The 13244-nt window shown below is 37.8% G+C and overlaps 1 protein-coding gene across 1 annotated transcript in view; it reads left to right on the forward strand.

Annotated features, from left to right (window-relative positions):
• The first annotated feature begins 3603 nt into the window (after positions 1-3603).
• The window catches only part of NEK11 (NIMA-related kinase 11), a 100529-nt gene continuing 90888 nt past the window's right edge, over positions 3604-13244 (forward strand). Inside the window, exon 1 of the mRNA XM_009879597.1 lies at positions 3604-3773. Within this exon, the coding sequence (XP_009877899.1) occupies positions 3604-3773 (170 nt within the window). The remainder of the gene's footprint in view (positions 3774-13244) is intronic.

A 13244-nucleotide genomic window follows, 5' to 3' on the forward strand; every position in this document is an offset into this window, starting at 1 on the left:
CGGGCGCTGGAGGGGCAGAAACCGGTGGGGAGGTCGCGTACCTGCCGGCGGGGACAGAGGGGTCCCGGGGAGCACCGCCTTCCCCGAAGGGGTGAGGAAGGGGGGCGGGATGGAGGCTTGCAGCTCTCACCCCTCTGCGTGAGGGTAGCTGGGCAGCGAAGCCGGGACACTTCATACCTGTGTGTGTGTCCCCAAGCCCTCGGAGTGTGAATTTTGACTCTTACAGGGTCTGTTAGCAAGATAATAACGTCTCTGATGTTATCCTAGGGGATCTCAGCTTCCTGAATGTGCGTCAGGAAGATCTCAATTAGCCTCTTTGACAGTTGAATATATTTGACCTTGTTTTACCATCACCTATAAGCTCCTTTATTACCGACACTACCAATAAAATCTTTCTTAATTATCCTTCTCCTGGGAGCCATAAAAAACTGAGCCAACTGAGAGGGTTTTACTTAGACTTGGCTAGGTTTATAAAGATGTTGCAGAAAATAACAATGAAGCCAGTGTTCAGGAGTTCATTTTTTTTTTTTAATGAAGGGAAAATCCAGGAATACCTCATTTTTCTGTTTTCAAAAAGTTTAATGGAGCAGGCCTGTGAAGTCATTGGAGGAAAAAATTCAAGGTAGTAGATACTGAGGATATTTGGAGTTTAAATATGAAATTTCTAGAATTTGTAACTGCAACAGGTGGGGGGCGTGGCAAATGTTGATGTAGCAAAGAGGTTCTTAAGGAATAAAAAGAAAAACTGATAGAATTGGAAAATGGCCTGGATTGGCAAAGAAAGGTTTGTCTTGCAGGCAGAAAGTGACAGAGTATATTAGCCATTGCTAAAAAACCCTGAAGGTTAAGATAGTGTTAAAAACAGTATCTTTCTTATATAAGCAAAAGAAGGTCAGGGGAAGAAGTGGAGGTGGTGTGCACTTAGCATGTGTAGGTGAAACTGTGTAACCGTAAACAGCTTTGCTTTAGCTTACAACAATAAAGAGGAAGGAGATTTAATTCTAGGCAAGGACAAATGAAAAATAAAAAAGTCATCCAGACAATATAATTGCATTAGTTTGGCATCAGTGGTCTGCCAGGCTGCAGAATGAGCCTTGGGGAAGGGGGAAGGAAGAAAATTAGGAAGATAAACTGTTTACCAGAATGTTACTGGATAGGGTGTACCGGGATTTTTGAGGAAAAGCTGGAGAGTTGATTTCTTTGAGTTGTCTCTAGTTGTTCTGAACTTCAATGAAGCAATTGAAGTAATGCTGCTTGGGAAATAAATGCTTGGTGGGAGAAGATGGACACTGGTCGAAAGTTGAAAACAGGTTGGGCTAAACATCTGAGTGAGGTAGGAGAGGCTGTCAGTTTGTATACTTCTTGAAGAATCAGTCACTCTTATGGTTGAGTCTGTTGATTCTCACAGAGTATTTCTTTCAAAATGCAGTGACTCGGCAGTCCATTAAAACGTGCCATTAAAATGTGCCTGTGACACCACAACTGCAGTCACTGGTCCCTGCCTTATAACACTATTCAGCAGTTGATATCAAAGCATTTAATATATGGTAGTTATTACTATCATTATCTGTAGGGGAAAATAGAAGCATAGAGAGTAGCAGGTGAGAGGCAGTGTTAGAAGTAAAGCACAACAATTAGACTCAATGGGCTACTGGATCTCAAGTGTGATATTGTGGTGTAAAGGATTGTGATACTTCCTAGGGCTCAGGTAAGTATCAAAATATGAAGGTGAGCAGTGTTAAGTAACTCTTCTCCAGAAAAGAAGAATAGGTAGCATAGCAGTTTTTCTAAGTTTAGTTATTTCTAAAGGGAATGTATCAAAACTATTCTTTTGGGGATTTATGAAGGCATCCATAAACCAGCATCTTCCTAGGAGAATAGTAAATGAAAAATATGTAAACTTTCCGGAACTGGCAATGTAATATCTTACGGACTATTTTATCTTCCTGCCCTCCTCCCTGACCCCCACCTCAGTGTGGTCCGTTTATGCTTCTTCAGAGAGATTTGGAGTTACAGAAGGAGTAATTTTCTAGCTGACTTTCTTGTCTGACCGTTTGCATTTCAAAATTTTTGTCACTGTTGCTATCTGAAGGAGAATACAGAAACAGAATCTCAGGAGTGCTTTTGTTTGAAACAAATACATGATTTGTATCGCTGTTAGGACAGCTTGTAGTAATTAAAATTTGGCTGTGTTTCATAATATAGTGACACTGCAATGTCAGGCTCTTTGGTACAGTGCAACAGCAGCTCAGCAGATGGGTATTAAAATATGTTCTTGCGCGCACACACACACAGAGTTGTTGCAGGATACAAATTTATAATCTTCATTGAGGCTCTGCATTTGTTAGGAGGTGAAGATGGTGACTTGGAACCAGCAGTTATACAGCTTTTAACATTAAGCAATTTATCTTTTCTCTTCCAAAACAACAACAATCAAAAAAGCATTTTGATATGCTTGCATTGATGTTAAAATGCTACGGTGGGCACAATGTACTGCAGCAGGCAGTGCTGGTAGATAGTAGTGTTAGTTGCACTGATTGTAGGATCTTGCAACATCTTTATTTGCTCCAAAGGATCTTCAAGCACAAATGATGCAAGTAGCATTATATAAAGGCATGGTAATGAAAGCAATATTGTTTTATTATGTGTGGTGAAACACCTGCCCTTTATCATTTGGAATAAGGAAGGCAGAGGAAACAATGTTATTCTCAATTCATGTTTAGTTATTGAAAACGGTAAAAACGCTAGAGGTTTGCCTTTGCAGTCCCTGTGTTTGCAGATTTAGGACCTCAAATAGAAAAGAATTCTGAAGCAAAGCTAAATTGTTAGAAAGGTGGGTCAAGAAAGGATTACTACAGCAAGAGAAATTAAGAATTTTTGGAAGAAGTGGGTTTTACTGAATGTCTCATGAATAGCCAGGAAGCTCTAATTTGCAGAAGTTATTATTAGTAGTGAGTCATATAGAAGCTGTGAGGTCATCACTGAAAACAGATGGTGAAATTTGAGGGGCAAATGAAAGAGCAGAGAAAATAGCTTTGTAGTTATTGATGGGATTGAACTCAAACTACGGGTGGAGATTATGCTTCAGTATATACAAAACACATGAAACTTGTATCTTGAAACACAGACATTTTTCCTGTCAAGTACTGTGGTGGTATAAAGACAGGTACTGAAGAAGAGTGCCATAGCTAGGGGAACTCTTAGGTGAAACACTGGTGTAATTGTCCTTGCAAAACGCACTTGAACTTTTAAATGAATTTGTATAAGCACCAGCATTTCTTTTTTCCCTGTGTTCTCTGTCCAGTGAATTAATTCAAGGTTGATTTAGAGGAAGGCTGACTATGTCACATCTATGTTATCTGGAGTTTCTTTATCAAGTCTGCTGCCCACAGCTTAGTAACTAATGATTCCACTTGATTTGTGTTTTGCTGCAAGCTGATCGCTATAAGGCCATATAATTAAATGAGGATTTTAGTAAGAATAATACATTGACAAATCAACCTTTTTCTGTTCCAAGTGTTTCCTGTGAACATCCATGGAAGATTAAAAGGATTTGAAAGGTACATTTTGGAAAAATCTGTGTAGTTTCTGTTACACAGAGCAATGCTGAAATTTCAAGAAACTGCAAAGCATGTCACTGTTGCCAGATTTAATTCTGCTTGCTCAGATACTATGATTGCAAGAAGATACACTATTCAGAGGAAACTTGGCAAGGGAAGCTTTGGAAGTGTATATCTGGTTTCTGACAGAAAAGCGAAACGAGGAGAAGAATTGTAAGTAAACCCTTCGCATATTTTAAATAAAAATGTTTGGAACGTGTTTCTTGCATTGTAGATGTTTTCTTTGTATTTGTGTTTCATCTTTCAGTTTGGTGTTAAATTGCAGCCTTAACTGTTTAACTTATTGAGGACATAAGACAGGGCCAGAATTTATGCTGACTCAGCATTCCAACTGAATCTCCTTTTGTTTAAAATAGTTTATCAGATATGTCTCTCTTATTGTGCTTTTCTCTAAGTCCTTTTTAATTTACTTGTGCAAGGCAGAGTGGAGGTAGATAGAAAATCCCAGACCCTCATCTCCCAAGTGAGGTACACCTCTGAAGGTTTCTAACAAATGATAGAAACAGTAAAAATAAATGTAACTTACCTATTCCCCAGTGTCATACCTCAGACAAGTTGCTAATGTAAGATATACGCTGTGGAAAAGACCCTTGTATTTACTCAGAACTGAGGTAGATTTTATCATTGTCTGGACAAGAAGCAGGGCAAAGGTATATGCCAGGTTTCACTAATTTTTCTCTTCTTTGTAAAAAAAATTGTTTGTTAAAGGTTTAAAGCTTCAGAATTTATAAGCTATAATTTCATAATTATGTCAATATATATTATATGTGTGTATAATGTAATTGTATAGTTTATTTTTGAAGTCTTTCTATTCCATAAACTTGGTTCTTGAAGCTCTTTCTTCAGAACACTTACTGAAGTCCTGCGCATTTGCATTCCATCCTATGCTTATCCATCTTAATGACCGTGACATTTTTGTTTCAAAAAATGTGGAAGAAGAGAATCCTTAGTCTAATCAGGTCCAGCTACTGCAATATCTAGCTGTGTAATGCTTCATTCAGTTACACATGCTCATTAAGGCATGGAACCTTTAAAGGGAGCATGACAATATCAGAATTTCTGAACGTATTTTAGTGGACTTTCCTCTTCATTTTTGATGATTTCTTATTTAATTACTGTAGGTAAATTTTTTTATAACAATTAATTGGGTGCTTTCAGGAATTGATTCTGTGTCATTGTAAGGACTTATTGTTGGAGGGGTCTCAAAAGAAACTGTACTGTATTGATGCCCTATTTTTTTGTAATTGAGTTGTCTAAATGAAACCTGAAAAGGAATAGTTATAGAAATTCCAGTAAAGACATTTCCATTTGCTGTATTCCTAACTGATAGCACTCGTTTGACAAGTTGTTGGCAATTTAATGCCAGCAAACCGTAACTTTTTTTTTAGCTGCCTGAATTTGGACAGGTCTCATCAGTTTGGTTGATTAAACCCTTTAAGATTCTGAAGCCTCAAAGATGAAAGGACATTTTCAGAGTGTTGACATTTCTGTATGTGACTTTGAAGTTGGGTACCTGGGTAATACATTCCTGGCTGGACTTCCTGTTTTGTAGAACTGTGTTTGTCTATTGGTTTGATACTTACACCAAGTGAAATTTAAATGTGAATGTTTCTGTTTTCATCCAATAAAATTTGTGACGCTTTTTGTTTAAAGTCTGAAACATCTAACCAATGTGCTTTTCAGCCAGAAATACATTCTTCCTTTAAATATGGGGGTCTATTGGTCCTTATTGATGGACACATTAATGAGCAATTATGTGATAAAAGAGCTTTTTCTGATTCATTTGTGCCTCACTTTTGCTATTTGTGACAGTGCATTCTTGGCAATATTGCTTTAATAAAAGTGCAGCCAAGATGGAATTCTTTCACTTGTTTTCCTTCTACATCAATTTACAGCTTCTCAGCTCCTTGGATTAGGGTTAGAGGCCACTAAGCTCTTAGCTTTTTCCAGCTGGCTTATAAGACTTTTGGATGTCTCTTAGCCTTCATTATGGTTTGCTACAAAAATGTTCTGTAATGAAAACTTTCATTAAAAACAATAGAAAATATTTTTCATTTTCTCTTTCTGTTAAAATAATTTATCATGCTAATAGGGTGACAGGAACTACCTGAGCTTGTAAGATCCTTCAGAATTAAGCTCTTATTGAACTCACTCTCAGAATAATAACAGTATAGTGAAACGTGTGTCTTCACGCATTTGCTGCTGTAGCACAAGCGGACAAACCTCAAACTGAAGAAATGTGTGCTTTGCTTTTAAGTAGTGCTTTTCTTTAGAATTTTTCTTTGAGAACTTTAATTCTGAGTGACTGTGTTTTGAACATTCACTGCCTGCAGCATTTCATGCCTGTCTTTTGTTAGGGATGAGTCTGATTGTGTCCTCTGCCATCCTCAGGACAGAAGCAAAGTATCAAATGGCATATTCTTGTTTTTTTGTTCATTTAGTATTTAACGAGCCTAAGTGCTAGCTTAATACTGTAGTTCATCCTTTCATCACTAGGGGGTACTTGCGTATCACAGTTGTTTTTCATTCCTTCTAAGCCTCCAATGTAGATTGAAGAGCAGATTCCCAACTTTCTATCACTTATTTGCTAATAGATGACAATATTGGTCCAGGTGAACGTGAAAGCTCAGGTAGAATAATGAGCTAGAGTGTAGATACTTTCTTCTACTTAAAAATACTGATTTCTTAAGGTGGTAAAATATACTAGAAGTCACATTCTCAAAACTACTTTCAAATCAGAAAATAAGCTCTTACGGAACTGTACTGGTTGCTGCTTCTGTTATATTTTCCATTGGGAAGTGTGTGTGTATATATATATATAGTTTAGAATGAAAAATTAGTTGGTTATGTTTCTTGCCCTTTAAAAAAATAATAAGCACTTTGGCAGGAAAAAAAAAAAGGAATTGAGATATTAAGGTTCCAAATGACATCAGCAGAATTGTAAGTCTATTTTTATTGTTTCAGAGATGATCTAGAACATGCTGAGACAAATGTTATAAACAGCATGAATTCAGTCACAGATAGTTTCCTGAAAATTGCTACAGTCTAAAGCACTGTGAAGGAGCATAGGAATAAATCATAAGAATACACATTTCCAAGAAGAATGACGTACTGGATATTGGTACAGAAGCTGTTCAGGGATATATTTTCAATTTTCCTTGAGTGCAATGTTTACAGAATGAGTTAATGCAGAGACTAACAATGGTTATTGTGTAATTTCATGTATGCTCAGCAAAGCTTTTGCATGATTTTAGAAATAGTTTTTAGGGTATCTTTGTACTTTGTTACCCCTAAAGGATCTTAGCTGTGGAGAGTGAAGTATTATACACACAGTGGCTTCAGCTGGGAAGGAGAGAGGGTTGATAATTTGGGGCATGCCTCAAGTTAGCAGACCCATTTCACATAAAATTCTCCACACAGAGCTGCTTAGACCAGTGATACCTGCCTCTTGTAGAAGTATACATGCCAGCTTTATGCTGATCTCCAATTCTGTGTATGGGTTGGATCAGGATTACTGATCTTCTGAGGATGTACTAGATCAGTGACATCCACTGTGATACAGCTGAGTTGCCTATTATATAAATAATAAGGTTATGACATACTACTAGTACAGTAGCATATGTAGGTCTCTTATAATAAGTTCCTCTTCGTTGTTGTGTTGCATGATGCATTCCTTGCCTGTTGCTTTAACATTCTGATTTGTATTTTTTGTAAATTGTATTTTCTGGTAACTTTTTATGTTCATAGTCCTGTGGGATTTCTATAATTTTGCCTTCTTTTTCATTAGGTGACTCTGAAAACCTTATTCTTTTCAATTTTTGCCTTCTACCCTGTCTCAACTAGAAAATTATATAAGCTGTAAACAGTTATCAGCTCCATATGTAGCTAAACAGCTTAATGTCTAGGCCAGGAAAAACCCTAGTCATACCATCTATCTTCTTGTGTTCTCCATTTTCCTTTAGAAAATAATAGTTGCAAGTTGTCCTATATTCTTAAATATGCATTCATAGGTTCTGTTGACATTTAAGTTTCCTGAACAATAGCTTCTCTGCTTGTATTGCTTGTGTTTTATGTTTTTCCAAGGTATATTATCCACAATGGAGAGGGAGAAAACCAAACCAGTGATTAGGATTCTGGAATGATGTGGTGTCACCATGGGGTTATTTCAGACTGGCTGTTAGACTTAAGGATCACACTTACCTCATTCTGAGATATCTGCTTTGTGCAGACATGTGATAAATAACTTTCAAATTTCGTAATAATTTCCTAAAAAGAAAAATGCAAGTTCTTGATTTTAGATTTATGGCTAGGGAAGGTGACTTTTTTTCTTCCGTGTTTGTGTAGAAAGTTATGCCATCTGCTCTACATCTTCTACAAGAGCTTTTGATCCTGTGGGATGATTCTCACTAAGTATGACAGAGGGTTAAACATCAAAGATAGAAGTTCCTGCAACTTGTGTGAAAACAGACAGCAGAGTAGAGAACAAAATGAATGCCCTCATAAAGAGAAAAACCAGAACTTGGGAGACTCTTCACTACAAAAGAAATTTCTCATGTACTGGACAATCCACACAGGAGAGAGCCCATCAATTTCCCTCAGTTTTGGAAGAAACTGGTGAGAATTTATATCATCTTAGACCCTAAAATTGGTTAACACAAGAGACATGTTTGTATGAAAGCAAGCTGCTTAGTTCCAGTTTGCACAGAATGGCTTGGTTTGTGTAGTATTTGATATTTGCCCTGTTAGGTATTTGCAAATCTTCTGGTTTTGAGCCAGATACTGTACATTCACTAGAATTGAAATTGAATTGCTTAATGTTGACACTGTCTTTCCATTCTAGTGGTCTCTAAAATGAGCTTTGGCAAATCTTTATTTCAAATTACAAACTAATTTATGTAATAGGTAACTAGAGTCCAAATAAGGATTGAATGCTCCTGCAAATATTTGCTGTGTTTGTTAACCTTTTGCAGGGTTTGAACTGAATTTAGACATGCTAGGTGGGGATGCACATCAGTAGTTGCCCGTTAGTGGAGTCTCACAAATTTTTAGAGCGTTTGGCTCTTTTAGGAAGAAAAAATGGTAGCTTTAATTTGGGTAAAAATTACTACTTATGTATTTTTATTCAATTTCCTCTTTTTCTTTTGCACCATTACTGAAGTTGGACTTTTTCCTTGCATTTGTTTAACTTAGTGTTACTAGCAGGGGACAAACAGTGCTACTCAGTCACTTTTCTAGACCCATGTATGCCCACTATGGAATACTGTCTATTTAGAATTGCGCTTTGCATGCATTTAGCACCTTTTCCATTCTGGGACCTGAAAGCACTTTTCAGAGGTGTGAAGTATTTTTATTCAATTTGCAAATGGACAATAAACAGGGAGGTTAAACAGTTTGCCTGTGTTCATGTAGCAAGGCTGTGGTATGCCTGGAAAATAACTGGGCCCCTACTTGAGAAATCATTCCTTGATATCTTAATCTTCCTAAATATTAGCAGAACCTTTAGTTACACTGTAGGTGCTTGATCCTTATCTAGAACATAGTATCATGGGTGACAGTTCTACAGTTTGAAAACAAGCTGTTGTGTGCGTGGCAGGAAGGAAGCCTGGTTTCCTGTAGATTTGCATCCTCTGTCTCCTTATCCTACCAGAAGAGGCCCTACTTTTACACCAGTTATGAGCACATTCTTTTTCGGGAATGTACACCATTTTCTTTTACTTCCTCTAATCATAGCTCCAGCTTCTCCCTTCCCTCTTGTATCCCTCCAATATTTGTGTTTTTCTTCTGTATTCCCTAGTTAGCAGCTTGAAAAGAGACAGGTCAAGCCACGGTGGTTGCTGAGGGCATGCACAGGTGAGATAATTAGTATATGCACACTGGCCATTTGGCAACTCAAACAACATATAACTATGGAGATCCAGGGGTCACTAATCTAAGGCTCTTGTGCTTCCTACTTAGATCATTAACTAAGGTCATCTTAAGATCCGTGAAATTGCTGCCCTTCTGACAGATCTGGTTGAAACTGGATGTTGACTCCTTAAGTTGAGTAGTGATTGCTAGACAGAAAATTTTTTCCTTGGTAGGCAAGGCTACTAAACTTAGGACAACTGGAAAATTTTGGAAATGCTGGTGGGACAATTAAACTAGGAATTCTGCAACTTTCCGGTGTACTTGAGCTTTAATATCTACCTTCAGTTCTTTGCTAACATATTATATGTAAATGCTTTGAAGCTTATTAGATCTTATTTGATTGGAAATTCAAGTCACACCTACATGTGAATACAATGCCAATTTCTTTGGCAAAGTTACAAGTGAAACTTATTTAGCAGCTCAGTAGTTATCAAGTCAGGACTGTCTTATAAAACTACCATGTCAATGATCTGCTCAAATGCAATCTCTAATGATGAAGAGAAGAAAGGCTTTTCAATATTGTGTCCAGGAAACAGTTTATATGAATTTTTGTAAATGAATTTACTGGTACATTTGGAGAAAATGTACTTAAATTTACAAATCGCCTTCAAAATGCAGAACATCTGCAGGTGTTCAGTTTTGTTTTTTGTTGTGTGTTTTGTTGGGGTTTTTTTCCAGATTCTTGGCTTGCATATGATTTTGCAAAAGTCTATCTCAATGTTTGAGGAGTTTGCTTTTGTTTCTGGACATCATGGACCTACACAAAATATTTAGATAACTTTGTATAAAAAAAGTAGCAGAATTGTACCAGTATTTTTATAGCAAACAGTAATATCCCTGCAGTCACTTCTATCCCTGTTTCTGTGGGTAGTTTATCAGTTAATTATAACAGGTAATTATGGTTAAAGACAAAGTCTTTTGAAGTAGAGATTTGCATTCAGTAATAGTCTTGAAGGACAGTGCTATCACTTGTAGATAATGGATGTCCTAATCATTTGTGCCAAGTGAAGCTCTGAGTTAAGTTTCACTAATTCATAACCATGCATAGGCAAGCAGCTGCAGTACACAGTAGGCAATAGGAACTTCTAGTTCATAAATATTCACAAGGTACTTATACGTCCCCATGGTGGAAAGCACACGCTGAGGAGTGCCAGACTCCCTGGACTGCTCCTGTGTGTGGTAATTGTGGGGTGTCATCTCAACTTCTGCATCTGACTTGCATTATACCATTAATCCAGACTCATGCTATGATTCCTTGGAAACTGTGCACTTAGCTGAATAATTTATCACATGGCTTTCAATTATTTATGGCTTCTTATAACAAATGAAACAAAATCTAAAGGTGGAAGAGTTTTGTAACTTCCGAATATCCAAGCAACAATCAATAGATTGCTGTGTCATCAAATCCCTGTGTTTGCTGCCTGTTTGCTTCTCTGAGGCATTCCAAGGGAATGGTCATTTGATACTGAATTAATTAAAACAGTAACAAATTATTCCCTGCCAGTTGTCATGTGTATGTTCATCTATTTGTACTGCTTTCCTTTTTTCTTCTCCATCATTTGATAATAAAAACTAGCAAGTAAAACTAGAATCTGTCAGGTCATTTTAGATTTGTGAACAGATAGTCATGGTCTCCTTGGAAACTGAATGAAGGTGCATTTCCTATAGGACTTTCCTGATTGCTGCCTTTTTTTTTTTTTTAAATAAGCTTTTCTTAGTGAACCATGTTTCGCTTGGTTCAGTCAAGTGTGGCTCTGCTTCTTCATGTAAGGTTCAGGCTACCATGTGTTGGCTGAGCTGCCATCGTTGCAAAGTTATACAGTCATTCCTGGCCCTAAGTAAGAGACAATAAGGACAGTGACAGAGACGTCTTGCTGATTTAGCTACAGCAGTTTAATAAGTTAGCCTTCATGAACTTTCCACTTGAGTGGCTGAGTATGACTCTCATTCTGTGAACAAAGTTACAGGAGTCAAGACCTAGCTAAATGTTGAAGTCCCTGCTGAAACCTCTGTAGCAGTGGCTGATGCTGTTGTGCCTTAGTTTAAGTGTACCCCTGCAAAAGGAGGTTGCCAGAGTGTGAAACCATGAGTTGTTTCAGTTCTGGTAGGCAGTTGCAGCTCTGTCCACAGTTGTTTCAGAACATTTCCAGTGCAGGCCAGTACTGGTTCAGAGACCAGTTTGGTAACACCAGGCTCATTTAAAGCAATTCTCACTGGAGACTATGTGGCAGGATGCTTTAGTCCCCAGCTCCTGCAGCCCAGCCCAGCTCTGTAGGGCTCCTCAGCGACCTTTGGCATATGGAGTTAGGGAGCTGCAGACCTACCTTGCAGTGAGATTGTGACAGTGCCAAAGTACAACACAGGTACAGAAGAGAGGCACTACCATTAGAGCCAACTACAGCTCTGCATTCCTCTCTCCAGTAAACATACCCTTATACGCAGCTACAGCAAAGCTATAGAAACAGACACATGCATCTCTGCCGAGGGATGCTCTGCTGAAAGGGGTAGAACAGAGCTGACGGTTTTATCATACGCAAATCCAAGAAATGGATCATCTTGCAATAGAATACTTTCTTTAGAGCTCAGTGTAAGAAAGTTTGGAAAGTCCCTGTGCTAGATAAGTCTCTAGTGGGAGCTGCAGGATAGCTTGGCATTGGAGCAGGGATGTGAGAGATTATATTGCCCATGCTGGTGATGGATTTGGCAATTTAAAGCTACAGCCACGCTGCAGACCTTTGCACAAGCAATTCTCTGTTAAAATTTCTAGTTCCCTCATTTTCAAAAAATGTAAAACCTGATATTCTGTGGATTCTTTAAAATCAAAGGGTGAGTATTCAGAACATCTCAGGACCTTTTGTTCAGATGGTGTAACATAAGTGCCTGTGAAAATCCTCTGCAGCCATGTCTGATACAACTTTTACATCTGCTCAGTCATCTTTTTGAACTTTGGTGGTATTGCTACTGGGTTTTCTGTTTGGTGTTTTTTTTCTTTTCTTTTTTTTTCCCTTTTTTTTTTTTTTTACCCCTCTCCTTTCAGTATACCTTTCTTTGACCAGGTAGCCTACTTTTTAATTTTCAGTGGGATTTTTCCATTTGACAGGAGTGTATTCCAACTAGGTCTTTAATTTATGTGAGTGGCAGGCAGAGTTCCTTAAAGAAAATATTACCTGGGTTTAGTCTAAGTCTCATCCTGCACAGAGCTGGGCTCAGTGCTGCAGCACTCACCGCATTGTGATCTTGTGTGCAGGCAGTGAGTGGTGCTGGTGGTTAAGTTCGTTGTTTTTCAAAATGTTTACAAGCAGTATTTTCAACATTGAGCAGAGAATTGTGCTTAAGTTCTTGTTGGTAAATTACTGGTTCTTTGAGGTGCATGGCAGAAACTGAATTTAATGATTTTTTAATTAAGCAAATGCCTTGATCACTTCTGTCTCACTCATTTTGTTAAAAATGATGTTTAGTTTTTATGCATTTGTAAGCTAGCTTTAGTAAGAAAATAGAGAGGTAGTGCATTATTACTTTAAGTCAAACTGTGACCAACTGCCTCAAAGGTACAGTCTGGTTTTGCAATATTTGAATATGCCTGTCTATTGTATCTTCTGGCAGTTTACCCTTGTTGGCAAGGTGTTTTCTCTTAAGTCTGCATCAAGGATATTGTCGTGTTTTCTATGCAGAACGAGCCTTCTGACTCTTTGTTGTATTCAGAATGTTGTAAAGTGA

This window comes from Charadrius vociferus, unplaced genomic scaffold, assembly GCF_000708025.1.
Source record: "Charadrius vociferus isolate BGI_N301 unplaced genomic scaffold, ASM70802v2 scaffold722, whole genome shotgun sequence".
In the NCBI taxonomy this organism is placed as follows: Eukaryota; Metazoa; Chordata; class Aves; order Charadriiformes; family Charadriidae; genus Charadrius; species Charadrius vociferus.